At 41.6% G+C, this 15,097-nt stretch overlaps 1 protein-coding gene across 1 annotated transcript in view; it reads left to right on the top strand.

Annotated features, from left to right (window-relative positions):
• Positions 1-12,762: 12,762 nt before the first annotated feature.
• Positions 12,763-15,097, top strand: part of LOC121193259 (netrin-G1-like) — a 46,119-nt gene continuing 43,784 nt past the window's right edge. Inside the window, exon 1 of the mRNA XM_041055481.1 lies at positions 12,763-13,128. Coding sequence (XP_040911415.1) covers positions 12,883-13,128 — 246 coding nt within the window. The 5' untranslated portion in view covers positions 12,763-12,882. The remainder of the gene's footprint in view (positions 13,129-15,097) is intronic.

Genomic DNA, 15,097 nt, shown 5'->3' with positions numbered 1-15,097 from the left:
TCTTTTTTATTCCCCCTGACAAAATGATGTGATTTAATAAACTTTTCAATATGCTCCAACAACTGACACCACAGCTTCCCAGAAATCAGGCTCTAAACCTCACCAAATGTCATTCTGGCAAAGATCAAGCCACAGAGCAATTAAAGTGTTATGGTCAGCTTGCACAAATTAGTATAAACCCAACATACTGTTGGCTGCAGACAGTTTATCAGTACGTTAGTCCACCAGAAATCTCAGCTCTCCCTTGCACCACATAAAAAGTCTAAACCTTGTCAAGACACAGCAAAAGAACCTCAGGGAATATGTGGACTTTTTGGTATGCCATACCTAATAAATGTCAAGACGCTCACATGGCTCTGTGGACATGTGAACCAAAACTTAGAGCTATCAGAATCAACGCTTTACCATTTTAAAAAAAAATAGAAAGAAAAAAGAAAAACCCTGCGAAGGCTCCTCCAGTCTATTAGCTAGTAGTTGTTCTTTTTCACCTCCAGAGCCAGCAGTGTTTTTTTCTTACTTTCAAGCTTGTTTTGTGATACCTCAGGCACTTTGATTCTATCATTGTGAATACAATTTTCATTCAAGGTCATCTTGTCGTGAACATCTGAATAAGCCTGTGGCACGTATGAACCATTCGCAGTACATGCAGCCACAATTAAACACTTAGTAGCATGAGCTCATCTGTCTACTGAAGTAAGAGGGCAGGAAATAATCTGAATGTGTCAATTGGCCTATCATTCAGATGGGAATAGTTTACAGTTATCACTTCATTACAGTTTAAATTTTAGCCTCGATCCTAAAAAGAACAATTTTATCTCCTCTCAAATATTAAGGACTGTTGATGAACTGATTTGTTGTTACGGTTAAAAATGACTTGTGCCATCCATCACATTGTGAAATGTAGCACAGCTCCCAGAGAGGTTGGCATGTTGCCCACCGCTCTCAAGGCAAGAGATGCCGAGGCTCCAGCTGCTTGTATGCCCTGGTTTTGGTGCAGCTGAGGTGCCACCCGCTTGCTCACATACCTGGCAGAGAATAGGAGTCTGTCTCCCACGCAGTAAGACTTTTGATTTCAGATTCCTGAAGTGCAAAGAGGACAGTCTTGGCTATCTATCCATCTCTCTAGAAAGTAATTCAATTTTGATGATGTGTACAAATAAAAAACATCTATCACTATGTAGCATTGCCATTGTAGCAAATGAAGCCAAGTCCAGGTATTGTCTGTGTGTTTTAATGGGGGTTGGTGTGTAAAGGCTGGAAATGTTGTGAGCTTTCAAGCATTGGGTTGTTTCAGATGTAGATGGACCCACATATGGCCCTTGAGACTTAAAAGTACATCACTATCATTTGTTTGTTCAGCCTGATGTTGTGTTCATGTTTCTGGGCAACATTATTTCCACTGGAGTGTGACCGCGCTCTCTCGGGCAGCTGCGTGAGCCATGGTGGCACGAACTGCTGTGATTTTTCACAGTTTTAAATTCAACCTCAAATACCCTGACTTCCACAACACACGTCTAATGGGATTTTAGAATTGACAGGACACAGAGGTTGTGGTGGTAGCAACTTCGATGGACAGAACAATTAAGGAAAAGTTTCTTGCTTTGTTTTTCCCCAAAGAATCAGTAGTCGGTGAAGTATCGGTCTTTCTGGCATCATGTGCAGTCACAGAAGCTGCAGCAACTGCTGGCAGGAGAAGTCAATTTAAAGGTTGTCATTTCCATACAGCTGTGTCAGTCCCCATCCACACTGGTTGCCATTTTTCTGTTGCTGGTTTTCACAGATGTAGCTCGGTAGCTAACTAGCTATATAGGAAGATGGCATCACTATTTATAGTGCAGTGTACGAAGTTCTGATTGGCCGCCTGCTTCTCCAAACTGGGGATATTACCGTAAGTGTTATGCTAAGACTAGGGATCAGGCCAGGACCCACAAGCAATAACCCCCAAAACAGGCTAGGAGTAACTTAAAAAGTCTTTTAATGAACCAGGGCCAGGGAACAAAACTCAAACAACCAAAAATCATCAACGCAGGAGAAAAATTCTCAGAAACCAAACAAAAATACAAAACGTTCTTACTGGCAAACAGAGAAAACCAAAGTAAGTCCATGAGGTGGGAAAAAATGCAAGGCACAGGTACGGGAACAATCACGGGGAAGACACACACTCAGGCAAGGAAACAGACTTGGGCATGGAACACAGGCATGGAAACAGGCAGGGAACAGGCATGGAACTCAGACGAACCAACAAGGACAAAGGGAAATAACGAGACTTAAATACTCCAGACAATGGGCAACAGGTGAAACCAATTAGGGCGGGGCAGACAATCACAAAAGGAGGGAAACAAGACAAAGACAGTAGAATAAGACAAGATAGACAAGGGCCGTGATTTCAAAATAAAACAGGAGCAGTGAACAAAACTTAACAAACTAAACAAGAATCTGAAAAGGTCCAAATGTCCACAAAAGAGATCCAAACAAAACAAAAGAGTTCAAAGAACAGTAAGTGAACACAACACTCGACCAGTTCGAATCACTGAACAAAGGCAGTGCAGGCTATGCTGGTGTTGGACCAGAAAACCTATCACCATCACCATGGTTTGATTTCTTTATGACAACTATGTCATAGTAGCACAGTTAGGTTAACTCACTGCATTGGTAACTTATAGAGAAAAGTAGTAATTTCAGCAAGTTTTATGTGTTCCATTTCACCACATAAGTAAATAAGGATGTTTACCAACTTAAATGTCTCAAATGAGCTTTACTTTCCCCAACACACACACATGCACCCACAGACACACTGCAGTACTTCAACTAATTCCAAAGTATGTTTCCTGACTCTCCCATCTCCTTCCTTACCCTGATCACTTCCTGTTTTAAGCTGCAGTGCAGAGGCTTTGGCATACTATCCAGAAAAGTGTCACATACGCCTTGTACACAGAGACTTTTATGTGTAGTAAGAACCAACTCAAATTCACGACTACAGTGCGTCTTGCTTGGTGAAAAGATACACTGTCATATGCCACCACACCGTTGCTCAACTTGTCTCTTTAAAGGTGAAGTTTCACTCCAATTATCAGACTTCTGGTGGCACAATCAGCAAAGATAAACAGTTATAACAACGCTTTCACCCAAACTCAACAATAGATGTGATATTTGTAGTGGCATGTGGGTTTTGCTTTAATTATAGCCAGGAGCACTCTGAGATCTTTATGTAAATCATCAATACCTGAAAAAATAAATAAATAAATAAATAACTTTTGGGTTAACTTTCACAGGGAATTGGGAAGTTATCTAATATTTATATCCCCTCTAATTGCATGCCATAATTACAACCTTGGCCTTAAGAAAGGCTTTGGAATAAATTGAATTAATTTGGCAGCCATAAGTTGTGCCTGCATGCTGATTCACTCTGCTCCACCTCTGGAGAAAAATCTGATTAAATACACTAATAATACATTTAAACCAGACAGAAATGCTTCATGAGCAAAAGAGGCCCAAAGCTGGATGGAATCAAAAAAGTGTTGCATCAAATCTTAGTGCAAGTGTGGAGAAAATCTCAACCCACACAAGGTTTGATGACAACAGGGCTGAACAGTGGCTTGACACACTCATTCCCCCCATCTTATCTCTGCAGGTTTGAATGTTTCTTTATCCTCTCCCTGTATCTGTCTCTCCTTCTTTTTTCTCTTTCTCTTGACTGTTGAAACACAAACACACACACGTACGGCGCTGCTGATCCCGTCCCCCTCTGCGGTCTTCCAACATGCAGGTGGGGTCACGGATGATTAAAGCAGTGGCAGGTGGACTCCACTTTGAAACTATCAATAGACCCTCGGGAGCTGAATCAAACAGCAAACCCTCCATCTCTGTCAACCCTGGCTCTCGGCGGCACCAAGGGAGAGGCCGTGAAAAGGGTGAGAGGGCAGGCTCCACCTCTGTATCCTCGTCGCACACTGAAGTACGCCGCTGAAAAAAATGTGGAGCAGCCATGGAGGGATTCCTGACACTCAGATGTGATTTCAAGCCGGTTTTGTGGATTTATTCTGCTGACCCCGCAGCCTTTGACCAGAGGGGGCTGCAGGGAGAGTAGGGAGTGCAGTCTTCTGCAGCATGTTTTATTCCCGCAGCCCTGAGCTACTGTAGTTTGCAAACACTGATATCCAGTGAACTATGGTCTAATAGCTGTTGCTGTACTCATGCATCTGCAATCAAAATAGAGAAAGAAAACAAGGTCACTTTTCGCAGACAAATTGGGGCGAAGGTGATTGTTGAAATTTCTCATTTGGATTGTTTTTAACTGTGGGACTTTGAACTTTTCCTGCCAGTCAAGTAAGCAACATGTATCTAGGGATGGTAATAACAGTATGTCAGTTGTCAGTTGGCCCATACTGAAAAAAACTCAACAACTATTGGACATTATATGATTAAGATATTAATGATCTCCAGAGAATGAATCTTAATGACTTTAGTTATTATCTTCTGGCACCACCATGAGGATGGTTAAAACCATGGTTTTAAGTTTGGTACAATCATTACATGAAATGTTATGACATTTTTGCTGTCGTGCTATCATCTGTTCAAACTTTCAGTTTGTCCAAAACTTGATTTATGACCAAAATCCTGCAAAAGCAATAGAATTCCCTTCAGACTCAGCTGCATGTGGTCTGTGCTAATCAGCACATGTTGTCATTGGTGGTGGTGTTGTCATTGTAAGCTTGGTAATGTGTTGATGTTAGTATTTCGCTCAGAGATCTGCTGTGCTCACTACATCACAGAGCTGCTCACTGTAGACTCTTTTTCTCTCAGTCACCTTATCTCTGAAAAAGAGATAAAATGATGCAAAGGTGACTTGAACTTTTATTTTTGTAGTATTGCTCTCATAGATAAATAAATATTAGTATATCTATCTATCTATCTATCTATCTATCTATCTATCTATCTATCTATCTATCTATCTATCTATCTATCCTTCTTAGGATCAAAATGAGCAAGCACAGTCATGTATGTGACTGTCAGGGCGGTATGGTAGTATTTCCAGGAGGAATGATTTAATGGAAATGTCAAGAGCAGCAGTCGCTCCAAGCAAAGGCTGAACCCTCTGATACAATGTGAGCCACTTACCTCAGTGGGGATGAGAGACTTGTTGTCATTCAGCTCCAGTCCCGACCAAAATCTGGCTTTATCAGAACAGAAATGGCATTGTCACTTTTTAATGGGATTACAGGTCTTTCATTGCATATTAATTTGCCAGAAATCAATACCGGCTGTGGTTCTATGTGGGGGCATTTTAAACACTTAGCTGCTTAGCTTACGTTCTGCAGAGGGAATGATGAAGAGCAAGGAAAGGAAGACTGGAAAATAGACTATTACTGATGTATGGTTTTTGTAAGTGAGGAATGGAACAAAGGAAACATAGAAGGTCAAATTGAGGCTTTGAAAATAGGATGGTTCATTGCAATGGGTTTATTCTTGAATTTTGAAATTATATGTGTGACTGAATGATGGATGTAAGGAGGGAAGGGAAGAAGGGGAATTGAATGACTAAATGTAAGGAAACAGGAAGCAAGGAGGGAAGAAAGGAATCCACTGGAAGCCCCAGATTAGTGTATTTTTGTTTAACATTACAAACTGCATTGGTCACAAACAACTGTTACAAAATGCTTTAAAACATCATTTTAATGAGTAACATTTTTCTTTCTTCTGTGAAAATCCACTCGAGCAGGTGGTGAAGTTGCCTACAGGGCGCAGGAGCTGTCAAGGGTGCTGAAAACGAGTAGATTTCACAAGACAGTAAAAGCAGCTCAATGTGAGAAAACCGAACAACTTTCCAGAGCAGTTTGCGCCTTTGCATTCCTTGTTAAACGATTTACAAACAGCAACAACACAGAAAAAAAAGAAAGCCCTCGCTGCTCACTGTGTCTTTGCTTTGAAAGAACACAATCCCTTCGCTCGCCCATAGAAATATGAATGAAGAAAAAACAGAAGGACTAGAGTTAATGATTCTACAACTCAGTAGTTTTGAGGCTTTATTGCACCGACATGGGATACAGTCTACTCAATAACTGTGGTGACCTTCAGCTGGGCGCGGCTGTTCTTATCGTGCAATCCACACCAGTTGGCATTACACCACAATTAAAATGCGTGTTCAAAGCGACCTGTCACCGCGGTTGTTTGCCGTGCTGCTTGGCACCCTGTAGAGGAGAGGGTGACATCTATGACTCCTCGCCAAGGGAGCCCGGTACACGCATCTAACTGTAGTTAGTCTTTCAGCTCTGCCTTCAAAATTCGCCGAATAATTACACCAACAACTCCAGCCAGAGTTTTTTTTTTTTCTTCTGTTTTTCTCCTCTTTTTTTTCCCAAGCGCAGTTCCAATCTCCCACATTCTTGGACGGAAGGTAAGATTTTTTTTTTGGTTTTGTTTTTCTAAAGCATCATCTCCTGAAGCTGTGTTGTAGTGGTAATAATCTGTGTCTATGACCTCCAGGCGGTTATCAGCGTACAGGCAAACAACCAAATTATATTGTATTTTCAGACCGAGGGTTATTTTCCCCCTCGGCGATCACGTTCTTGCAACTTAGGCTACATTGTGTTGTATTGTGAATTTCTGCCCTGAGGACTCGCCTCGGTTAAGTTTCGGTGGATTTTCTCTCCACATGCATCCCCGTCCTTGTTATGGTTCCTCAAATGTGATAGTAAAAAACTCATAGAGTTTACTTATAGGTCAGACTTGCACGGCGTTAGGCAACGCTTTACACCAGTGTGTTTGGGCTTGCAGCTGTTTGAGCTGTGAGAGACTCGGATGCTGCTGTGGAAAGCGATGCAACCCACTGCTGAGTAATTATCGAGGAAACTTTACATTGAATATTCCACTTCAGTGTCACTGCAAGTGTGTTTCCGTTTAGGAGTCAAGTCGTATAATGAGTTCAGAATTGTTTCCTTTCTTCCCATAAATCAAGCTGAGAAAATACGTATGTTTAGGAATTTCAAAAAGCACCACTGCCAGATAATAATTACCTCCTTTGTTTAATTTTAAAGATGAGTTTCATTTTAATCACAATATCAATCTCAGTGGCATAAAAGCTGAGATCTTAAACCTCACTCGCCTGTTCGGATAAATTACTCTGGGAAAGCTAAATATATTTGGTACGGTAACTGGAATCTGAGAGCCACGTAAAAAATAAAGGCTGAAGTTAACCAGTCAGTGCCTATTATCTTTAGGACCCGGCGGAGCGCTCATATGTAACTGGACATAGTGGCTCCGTTTGAGGAAGATTGCTTATCTCTCCCCTCCTCTCCCGTCCACAACTCGGCTGAGCTGAGAAATCTGTCCAACCTATCCAAACGACCCCAAGACTTACTTCCCATCGGGATGTTTTAATACGCGTTGATGGACCGTAATGAATTTGAGACTGCTGTGAATCCCCTTAACTGTTAGCCTACTTGAAGTATTTCTTGTGCGCCATTCCGATGAATGCTGCGCCAAGAGCAGCGTTGCGTAAAGTCAAACAGCTTGTGTGGACACCAGACGACACTCGGCGGCGTTTGTAAGCGCGCTAGAAAAGGACTGAGTGTGAACGAGACTCGGAGTGTTATTTGGAAGAAAAGGGTGCTTTAGTGAAACGCAAAAGTTTAAAGAAAAGTTGGGACTAAGAGAACACGTTGTGCTCTCCACATGAATGCGCGCTTTCTGCGCATACATCGCTTTCATTGATCCAGCTGATGGGAAATTAGAAGAAATCTGAGAGAGAAGAATCAGTCAAAGGCACGTGAAAATCTTTCAGCAACTGCACTCGGTACATAACTTGTTGAATGAGCAGTTCGTCCCTGGAGCGCATGTAAATGTGAGTATTGTGGTGTTTTGAGCCTTCAGATTGTGCATTTTCCCCTTTGCAAATCGCCACTTGTATGATGATGACAATCGTGACTAAATGGGTAATAATAGGGTAATTAGAGTGGGCTGTTGCATGGGCGGATCGTTAACAGTAATCAGGTTTGGAGTGGGTTAAATGAATAAGAGATGAGAGGCTGATGTGAAACAGAATGAAAACGCTGCAGTTTATATCCACAACCTTTCACCATTTTCCTCCATTGAGAAGTTTTACTGTGTTGAGGAGACTCTTCTATATTTTGCGGAATATGGGAGCCTCTATATCTGGATGTGCATCATATACACTTTATCTTGGATCTATATTCTTTATTTTAAATGTTCCCCCATTAGCGCCAGATGTTTAATAAACGAAACAATGTCACTTTAACCTGTTGCGCAGCAGGTCAGGAAAGTCAGATCAAGGTGTGCCTCGTCTCTGCGCAAAATGTGACCCACAACATAACGGGCAAAGCCTCTCTTAATTATCCAGACTACCGCAAGCTCTGTCTAATAGCTGCTTTAATTGCATATTAATTAAAAATTGGTATATGACCAAAGAAAATTGCTGGACATTTGCTGTGGTTTTTGTCCATGGATTCTTATGGCATGAATGTTACATATCCTGGATTTTAAATGTTTGAAAAATGCTCAGCATTTTTGCATGTTAGTCGTTCAGGAGAGGAAATTTGAATAATGCATGGCAGCAGATTTATGTGGCAGTGGTGTAGGCCGGCTGGCTGGCTGGACTCCACACTGAGGGACCCTCACATTGTCACCACATCAACCACATCCTCTCAGGGAAAAAGACTCTTTGCAGGAAAACACAGCCTGCCTTTTTTTGTAAATAGAAAGCAAGGTGATGTTACTTCAGTTGCAGAGGTTAAAGGTGAAGCTCATGGACTTTTATGCGCTTACAGATCAAGAGAAGGAAGGCTGCCACTGAGATAGACAGAGACAAAGAAATGGAGAGGGGAGGAAGGGAGAAAGAGCAGGACTCAGAGACTGAATGAGGGATCCAGAGAGAGGGAAGGAAGGAGAGAAAGACAATGAGAAGACAAATGTGTGCCAGTACAGACATGCTTCTGTTTGCCAGTCAATCCCACTGTGACTCATATGGAAGTGCTGGTTCTTGGCTCGGAGAACGCTGGAAGCATTAACCCGTTTATTGTTGCACTCATCAGCCAGCCACAAAGCATCAGTCTGCTCAAACTGGCTATGGATCAGAAGTTATTGGTTGGAAGTCAGCAAAATCAATAAACACAATGAGGCGGCATTGTATGTGTATGCACATCCAAAATCCTGAGCAGGTGCTCGACACAGAAAAGCAAGACAACAAAATAGCAATTGTTGCAGGATAAACCACGGTGGGAGCATCAGTGTGCCCCATCAGTGTTTTTGTTTTTTTGTTTTTTTTGTTTTTTTTATTGTTGTTGATGTTGTTTTTATTTTAAAACCAATAAAAGTGTCAAATTGTTGTCAGTGCTGTCAGTCCATACAGTCACTGTTCCTGTGTTTCAGCACCATGAACAGCTCCCCACCACATTGACCCTGCATGGGAGCCAAGAGGCGATCAGAAAGCCACACTCAGAGACAGAAAGCAAAGCCACACTTTAGCTGGATTACTATAAAATGAATGGAATACATCCGCTATGGTTTTTAAGAGTCTGGCTGGGAGTTTGTAACCAATATAAGCCACGGGGCACGGCTGCCTGCTGACTTTTAAAACACTCTGCCATGCATGAGCTGCCCAGGGGATGGAATGCAAGCGGACACAAGGGGGTGTTTCAGAGGCTTCAAAAACAAGTGAAGGAAAGAGACAGGGAGAGGGAGAGAGAGGAAGGAAGAGAGAGGGAGAGAAAGAGCAGAGAGGTGGTCACCCCAAGCTCTAAACACCCTCTCTCTCCCTGCATACGGAGAGCTGCTCAAATATTGATGACTTTTAATATAGAATCTGACCTCATATTTTTCTCAGTGAAATTATGGCATTCCTGAGTTTCTCCTTGCATTCTGAGTGCCCATGAGTATGAGGCAGAGATGCAGGGACAGGAGAAACAAGGGTAGGAGATTATAATTTTGCTGTATATTGCATTTTTAGCTTTGTGTAAAGAATCTGCTGTTATAGGATATGAATTGGTAACCAGGTCAGCACAAAGGAAGATTATAAATCACAGTTATTATAATAACATACATGGGATACCTGTTTTAATCACGCTTAAGAACAAACGCAGATGAATTGGCTTTGTAAATGGTGTCAGTGCACTTAATAAATACAGAAATAATTTCTCCAGCATAACAAAGATTTGAAATATTTTATATTTTAAGCTTTTTTTTCCTTTACTGTCACCTTAGTAGCACTCTGAGGCTGAATGATATCTGTCCGCGAAGGTTCACAGAAAATCCGGACACATTCTTTTCATCTGTATAGATTTCATTACTCCAGGTGTCCATGAATTAAACCCAATATTCCCGTGGTTAGCTCCCTTTGCTGTCCCTTATTAGCTTTGAATGTTCCCTATTAAATAAAAATAAGACAGGCGACCTCCACTACCCTGCTGACGGTACCTACTTTGACTGTCTTTATAATGAAAGTCAACCTCAGTATTATGAAATAGGATTTTATCTAGGTGTGTGTGTGTGTGTGAGTGTCTGAGTGTATGTGCGTGTGAGCATGTGAGCTGAGAGTGGTCCATCTCACGATGCATTTCTGATAAGGAACTGACATATATATTTATGACATTTCATACACGCATCCCCATTAAAGAAATGGCTTATTCATCACTCAGGGCACCAGCCATGTTATCAAATTTGTAATTGGCCTCTTCTTGTTGATTGACATTAGCACATTCAAAGAGGAAGAATTCTTTCTTCTCGTTTTTTTTTCCCCCCGCTAGTTTCTTCCTTTCTCCCACTAGAGGTCTGTCAAATGAAGCCTGCCATCCATACCTCCTGACATGGCTCACTTTGAAGGGTCTGCCGAGTCTGAATAGCAGCACAGATAATTTCTCTGGCTCAGACGAACATCTTTCATTACAGTTGTGATGTATTCAGGCCTGGAGTCATTTTGTAAAAGGGGCATTAGGTTGGGAGAAGGAAAGCAGTAATTGCCATAGATGTGGGCAAAACCCATTCAATTTTCAGTCCAAGACAAGATAGCCAAGTTAAAATACTAAATTCTAATGCCTCAGTATGTCGCCAGGGAGCACAGAAACCTGCCTGCATGTGTGCACAGACATGGAGACACAGCAACTCATTAAGGAGAGTTTATGTTTTCCAAATTTTGATCTGAATCTTTGCCATGTCATATGATAACACTTTTTTTTATTAAAATCCCCTCATTAATTAATTTGATTTGGCTTCATAACTTCTTGATAAAAAAAAAAAAAAAAAACAGTAATCTTTTGGCACAACTCCAAAAACAGCTCTTTCCTCTGAACATAAAAGACTCTCCACATGCTTCAAACCCCAGGTTACCTGAAAATTTTTATTTCAGTAGTGACTGTCAGTCACTGAGGGGCGGCTGTAGCCTGAAGGGTAGAGAATAAAGCTGCTGACCGGAAAGTTACTGGTTCAGCTGCATGTATCAGCTGGGGGAATCTGGGCAGAGAAATTGAATAAGTAACACTTTTCCCTCAACAAGTGCTGCTGAAGTGCCCTTAAGCAAAGCATTAAACCTCCAGCTGCTTAAGAAACCCTCCATGTGACCGTGATGGTTGTGCCAGGCATTTTTAAAGTCTGGATTGGCATTAAAATAAATGAAATGTTGCACTGCAAACCTGTAAGGGACTATAAACGAGGAACTGTACATGTTTGTTAAAGCTGCGCTCTAAACAGGAGAAAGGTTTGATTGATATGTTAGCACATGTCTCTGAACAGCTACTCCTGGGAACATAAACTTCTGTTCACAAAGGCAAAACCTCAGGCCATCTGAGCACATTGACAGTCAACAGTAACTTAACTCTTATTTGCAGTGTCATTACTGTGAGTGAGGCGGCTGTATATAGCTGCTCCGTTTTATTATCCCCACTACCACATACAATTTTTACCTGAGACCGCATGGGTCTCTACTGACTGCTGCCAGGCACCATTACCTGACGAGTTAGACCATTTGACTGATGGCTTGTGATAGCTCTGAGAAACGTACAATCCCTCAAATAGACCATTTCTGTCTCCCAATTTTCCCCAAATGCCTCTGAAGGCATTGGGACAAACACAGCTCCGCATTCGGCTATAAAAGAGCAAGAGTCGGAAAAAGCAATAACTTAAATGCAGTGGCTTGACACATGGAAATAAGCCTTTTTGTATGAAAATCAAATGGAGATTAGGCTTTGCAGAACAAGCTTGATTTGAAATGTATACAGTGACTTTGGCAAGGTTATTATTGAGGGATACATATAAACAGTGGAGCCTCGCATTGTGTTTGTGTGTGCATTATGCATGTGTGTGTGGTAGTAGGTAGTGAGACCCACTATTTATCCACCTCAGTGCCCTTAAACCATGTTGAGCCTCTGTTAGTATTTTAATACAGTGTTTCAAATGTTTTTGTGTGTTTACGTGATCTGCTATATTCACTGAACCGTCTCTTTCCTCTGTCCTTTAGGATGCTGCTTGGAGCCAAAAAAAAACCCCACGACTGACAGAAGATCAAGCTTGGACATCTGACAGCCACTGACTTATGAGGAGTGTCACTCCTCTCTGCTCATCGCATTTGACCGTCAGTTGACCCTTTCATCAACACTTCTGAAGAAGCTCACTTGTTGACACACCTCATCAGCGAGGCAGAAGCGGCGGCAATCGCAGACAAAATAACTGAATGGGGGCTAACCGTTGCCTGAAGCTGCTGACATAAAAGTAGCAACATGTTTCCACAGTTCCCAAGTCCTCCACTGCACCGTTCAAAGCTGCAGTTAATTTAAAAAAAATTCTCAGTGATATTGTCATCTCTGCAACAAAGCAGCAGCTGTAAAGACCAAAACAAAAAAAAAAATTCAGTGGAAACCATACAGAACAAGATCAGCGATGCTTTGGTCCGTATTGTTCACTCTGCAAGCTGTCTGCGCCAGCGTGGCACATGCCATGCAACATTACCCTGCGGCCTGGGGACACTATGATGTGTGCAAGTCCCAGATCTATACAGAGGAGGGCCTGGCATGGGACTACATGGCCTGTCAGCCAGAAGCCACCGACATGACAAAGTACCTGCGAGTGGCCCTCGACCCCCCAAATATCACGTGTGGAGATCCGCCAGAAACGTACTGCGCTTTGGTGAGTCGTAACCTCGCCTGTCCCCTGATGGAGACAAATGAGGCTGTAGGCAGGATCTCACAGTATACTGGGTCAGGGGTAGAGAGCGGTACATACAAGGCAACTTGCTGCTTGCTGCAGCAGAGATTAATGTACACACGGATCAGGTGTGTATTAGGATACAAGCGCTAACATGCATGCTTTACATACACACACACAAATGGATGCTGACATTCATTAATGTGCTCAAATCTTGGAGATGCATTTAGACAAAAATGCACAAGTACACTATCATGTACACGCACACTAAAAATAAAACTGCATAGCACACAGTCATGTACCTTATGTGTGGGTACACATTCACACAGACATGCAGAAGCTTAAGTGCAGACATACATGTACAGTTAACACACAAAACAGGGCACATCTGACAGGTCTAGCTGAGTCAAATGAAAAGTGTCATCTTGTCCACACTACTGATGTTTTTCTCATCAAATATTTCTTCTGTGGACAACGGACAATATTTTAGATGCAAGGGTAAGAACACCTACTTTTTCGCTTTGCATTCTTTTGCAGAAACTTTTTTTGCATTCCCTTATAAGATTTTTTTTTTTTTTTTTTTTGCAGAAAGTTGCATATAGTTACAGAAATTTAACCTTATTTTTCTTCCTTCTGCCTCAAATATTTTCACACTTGCTTCTTCCGAGGCTCTGCAGAAAAGCACCCACAGGCAATTTGCATTTTTTCATAAAAATATATTAATACTGAGGTAGTTGGTCAAAAATATTGCAACGTTAGATTTTGTCACCAAACCCAAAAATGCAAAGTACATGCAAATGCACACACAGACACACACAGTCGAGCAGATGACTGCAGACACTGAAACCCCAGAAATAACTGCACACACACACACACTCACACAGAGGAAGGATCAGTGTTAACAGTGACAAGGTAATTGTACTGGCACAGTTTTTATGCACTGCATGCTCACTGCAGTGTTCAGCGTCGTGTTTCATTGGCCCTTATCAACCATTATCAACAGTTCAACCCCAGGTTGCATTTGTTTAGAATCACACTCAAAGTAAGCAGCAAGAACCCATAGGCTTTAAAGTGCTTCATTAGAAGTTGTGTGTGTGCCCGCTGAGAGCTCCTGCAAGTAAATATTTACCAATTAAAATGGGCATCTTTAAAAGGAGAGTTTTTATACTCACGGCTCCAGATGGCATTGAGACATTTAATGCCACTCTGATGAAAAAAAAGAGCCAGTCTCCAGTAGTGTGTGACGTTCTGTGAAGCTTTATATCAAAACAAACTGTGAAACCTTTATCAGCCCAGTACATTATCCTGAACACGCAACATTAACACAATGCAGGGAACATAAAAAGCCAAATAGAGACAAAGGGAGACGAAAGTGGTTGGACTGATGCCTCCTTTCCTCTACAGTAATAGTTGGTAGTTAAAGATGCCTTGTCACTCTCTTGTCCATGTTTCCCTTTTTGTTTAATTGGAGAGACATTGTCATATACAGTACACTACATACATGTGTTATATCTATTTTCATAACTCATCACATATTTTATACTGACTTTCCCGAGGTTGACATTTGTAATTTTGAATGAAATGTCTTGAAATGAAACCTGATACAAACATTTATGTTCCCCTCCAGCTGGATTGTAATAACTCCGATGATGCCTTCACTTTCCACCCAGCATCAAAATTTCAGTTTCACTCCAGTGCTGTTCAGTACCTGTTTAAACTAAAGATATTCTCATCAGCTCATTAGAAAATGTTAGTATGCTGAAATACTCAAAAAAAAAAAAAAAGGTGAACCAGGTAAACATTAGCTGCTATACATCAGCATGTTAACCTTGCCATTGTAAGCATGTAAGCCTGTTGACTTTGAATGGGTTTGCCATTTTAATTATAAAGCCAATTCATCTCCAAATAAACTAAATGTACAATTTATATTTCAGACGTTAGCATAATCGCT

This window comes from Toxotes jaculatrix, chromosome 14 (genome assembly GCF_017976425.1).
Source record: "Toxotes jaculatrix isolate fToxJac2 chromosome 14, fToxJac2.pri, whole genome shotgun sequence".
Taxonomy (NCBI): domain Eukaryota; kingdom Metazoa; phylum Chordata; class Actinopteri; family Toxotidae; genus Toxotes; species Toxotes jaculatrix.
The sequence above is the reverse complement of the archived record's forward strand: the minus strand, read 5'-3'. Positions and strand labels throughout refer to the sequence as shown.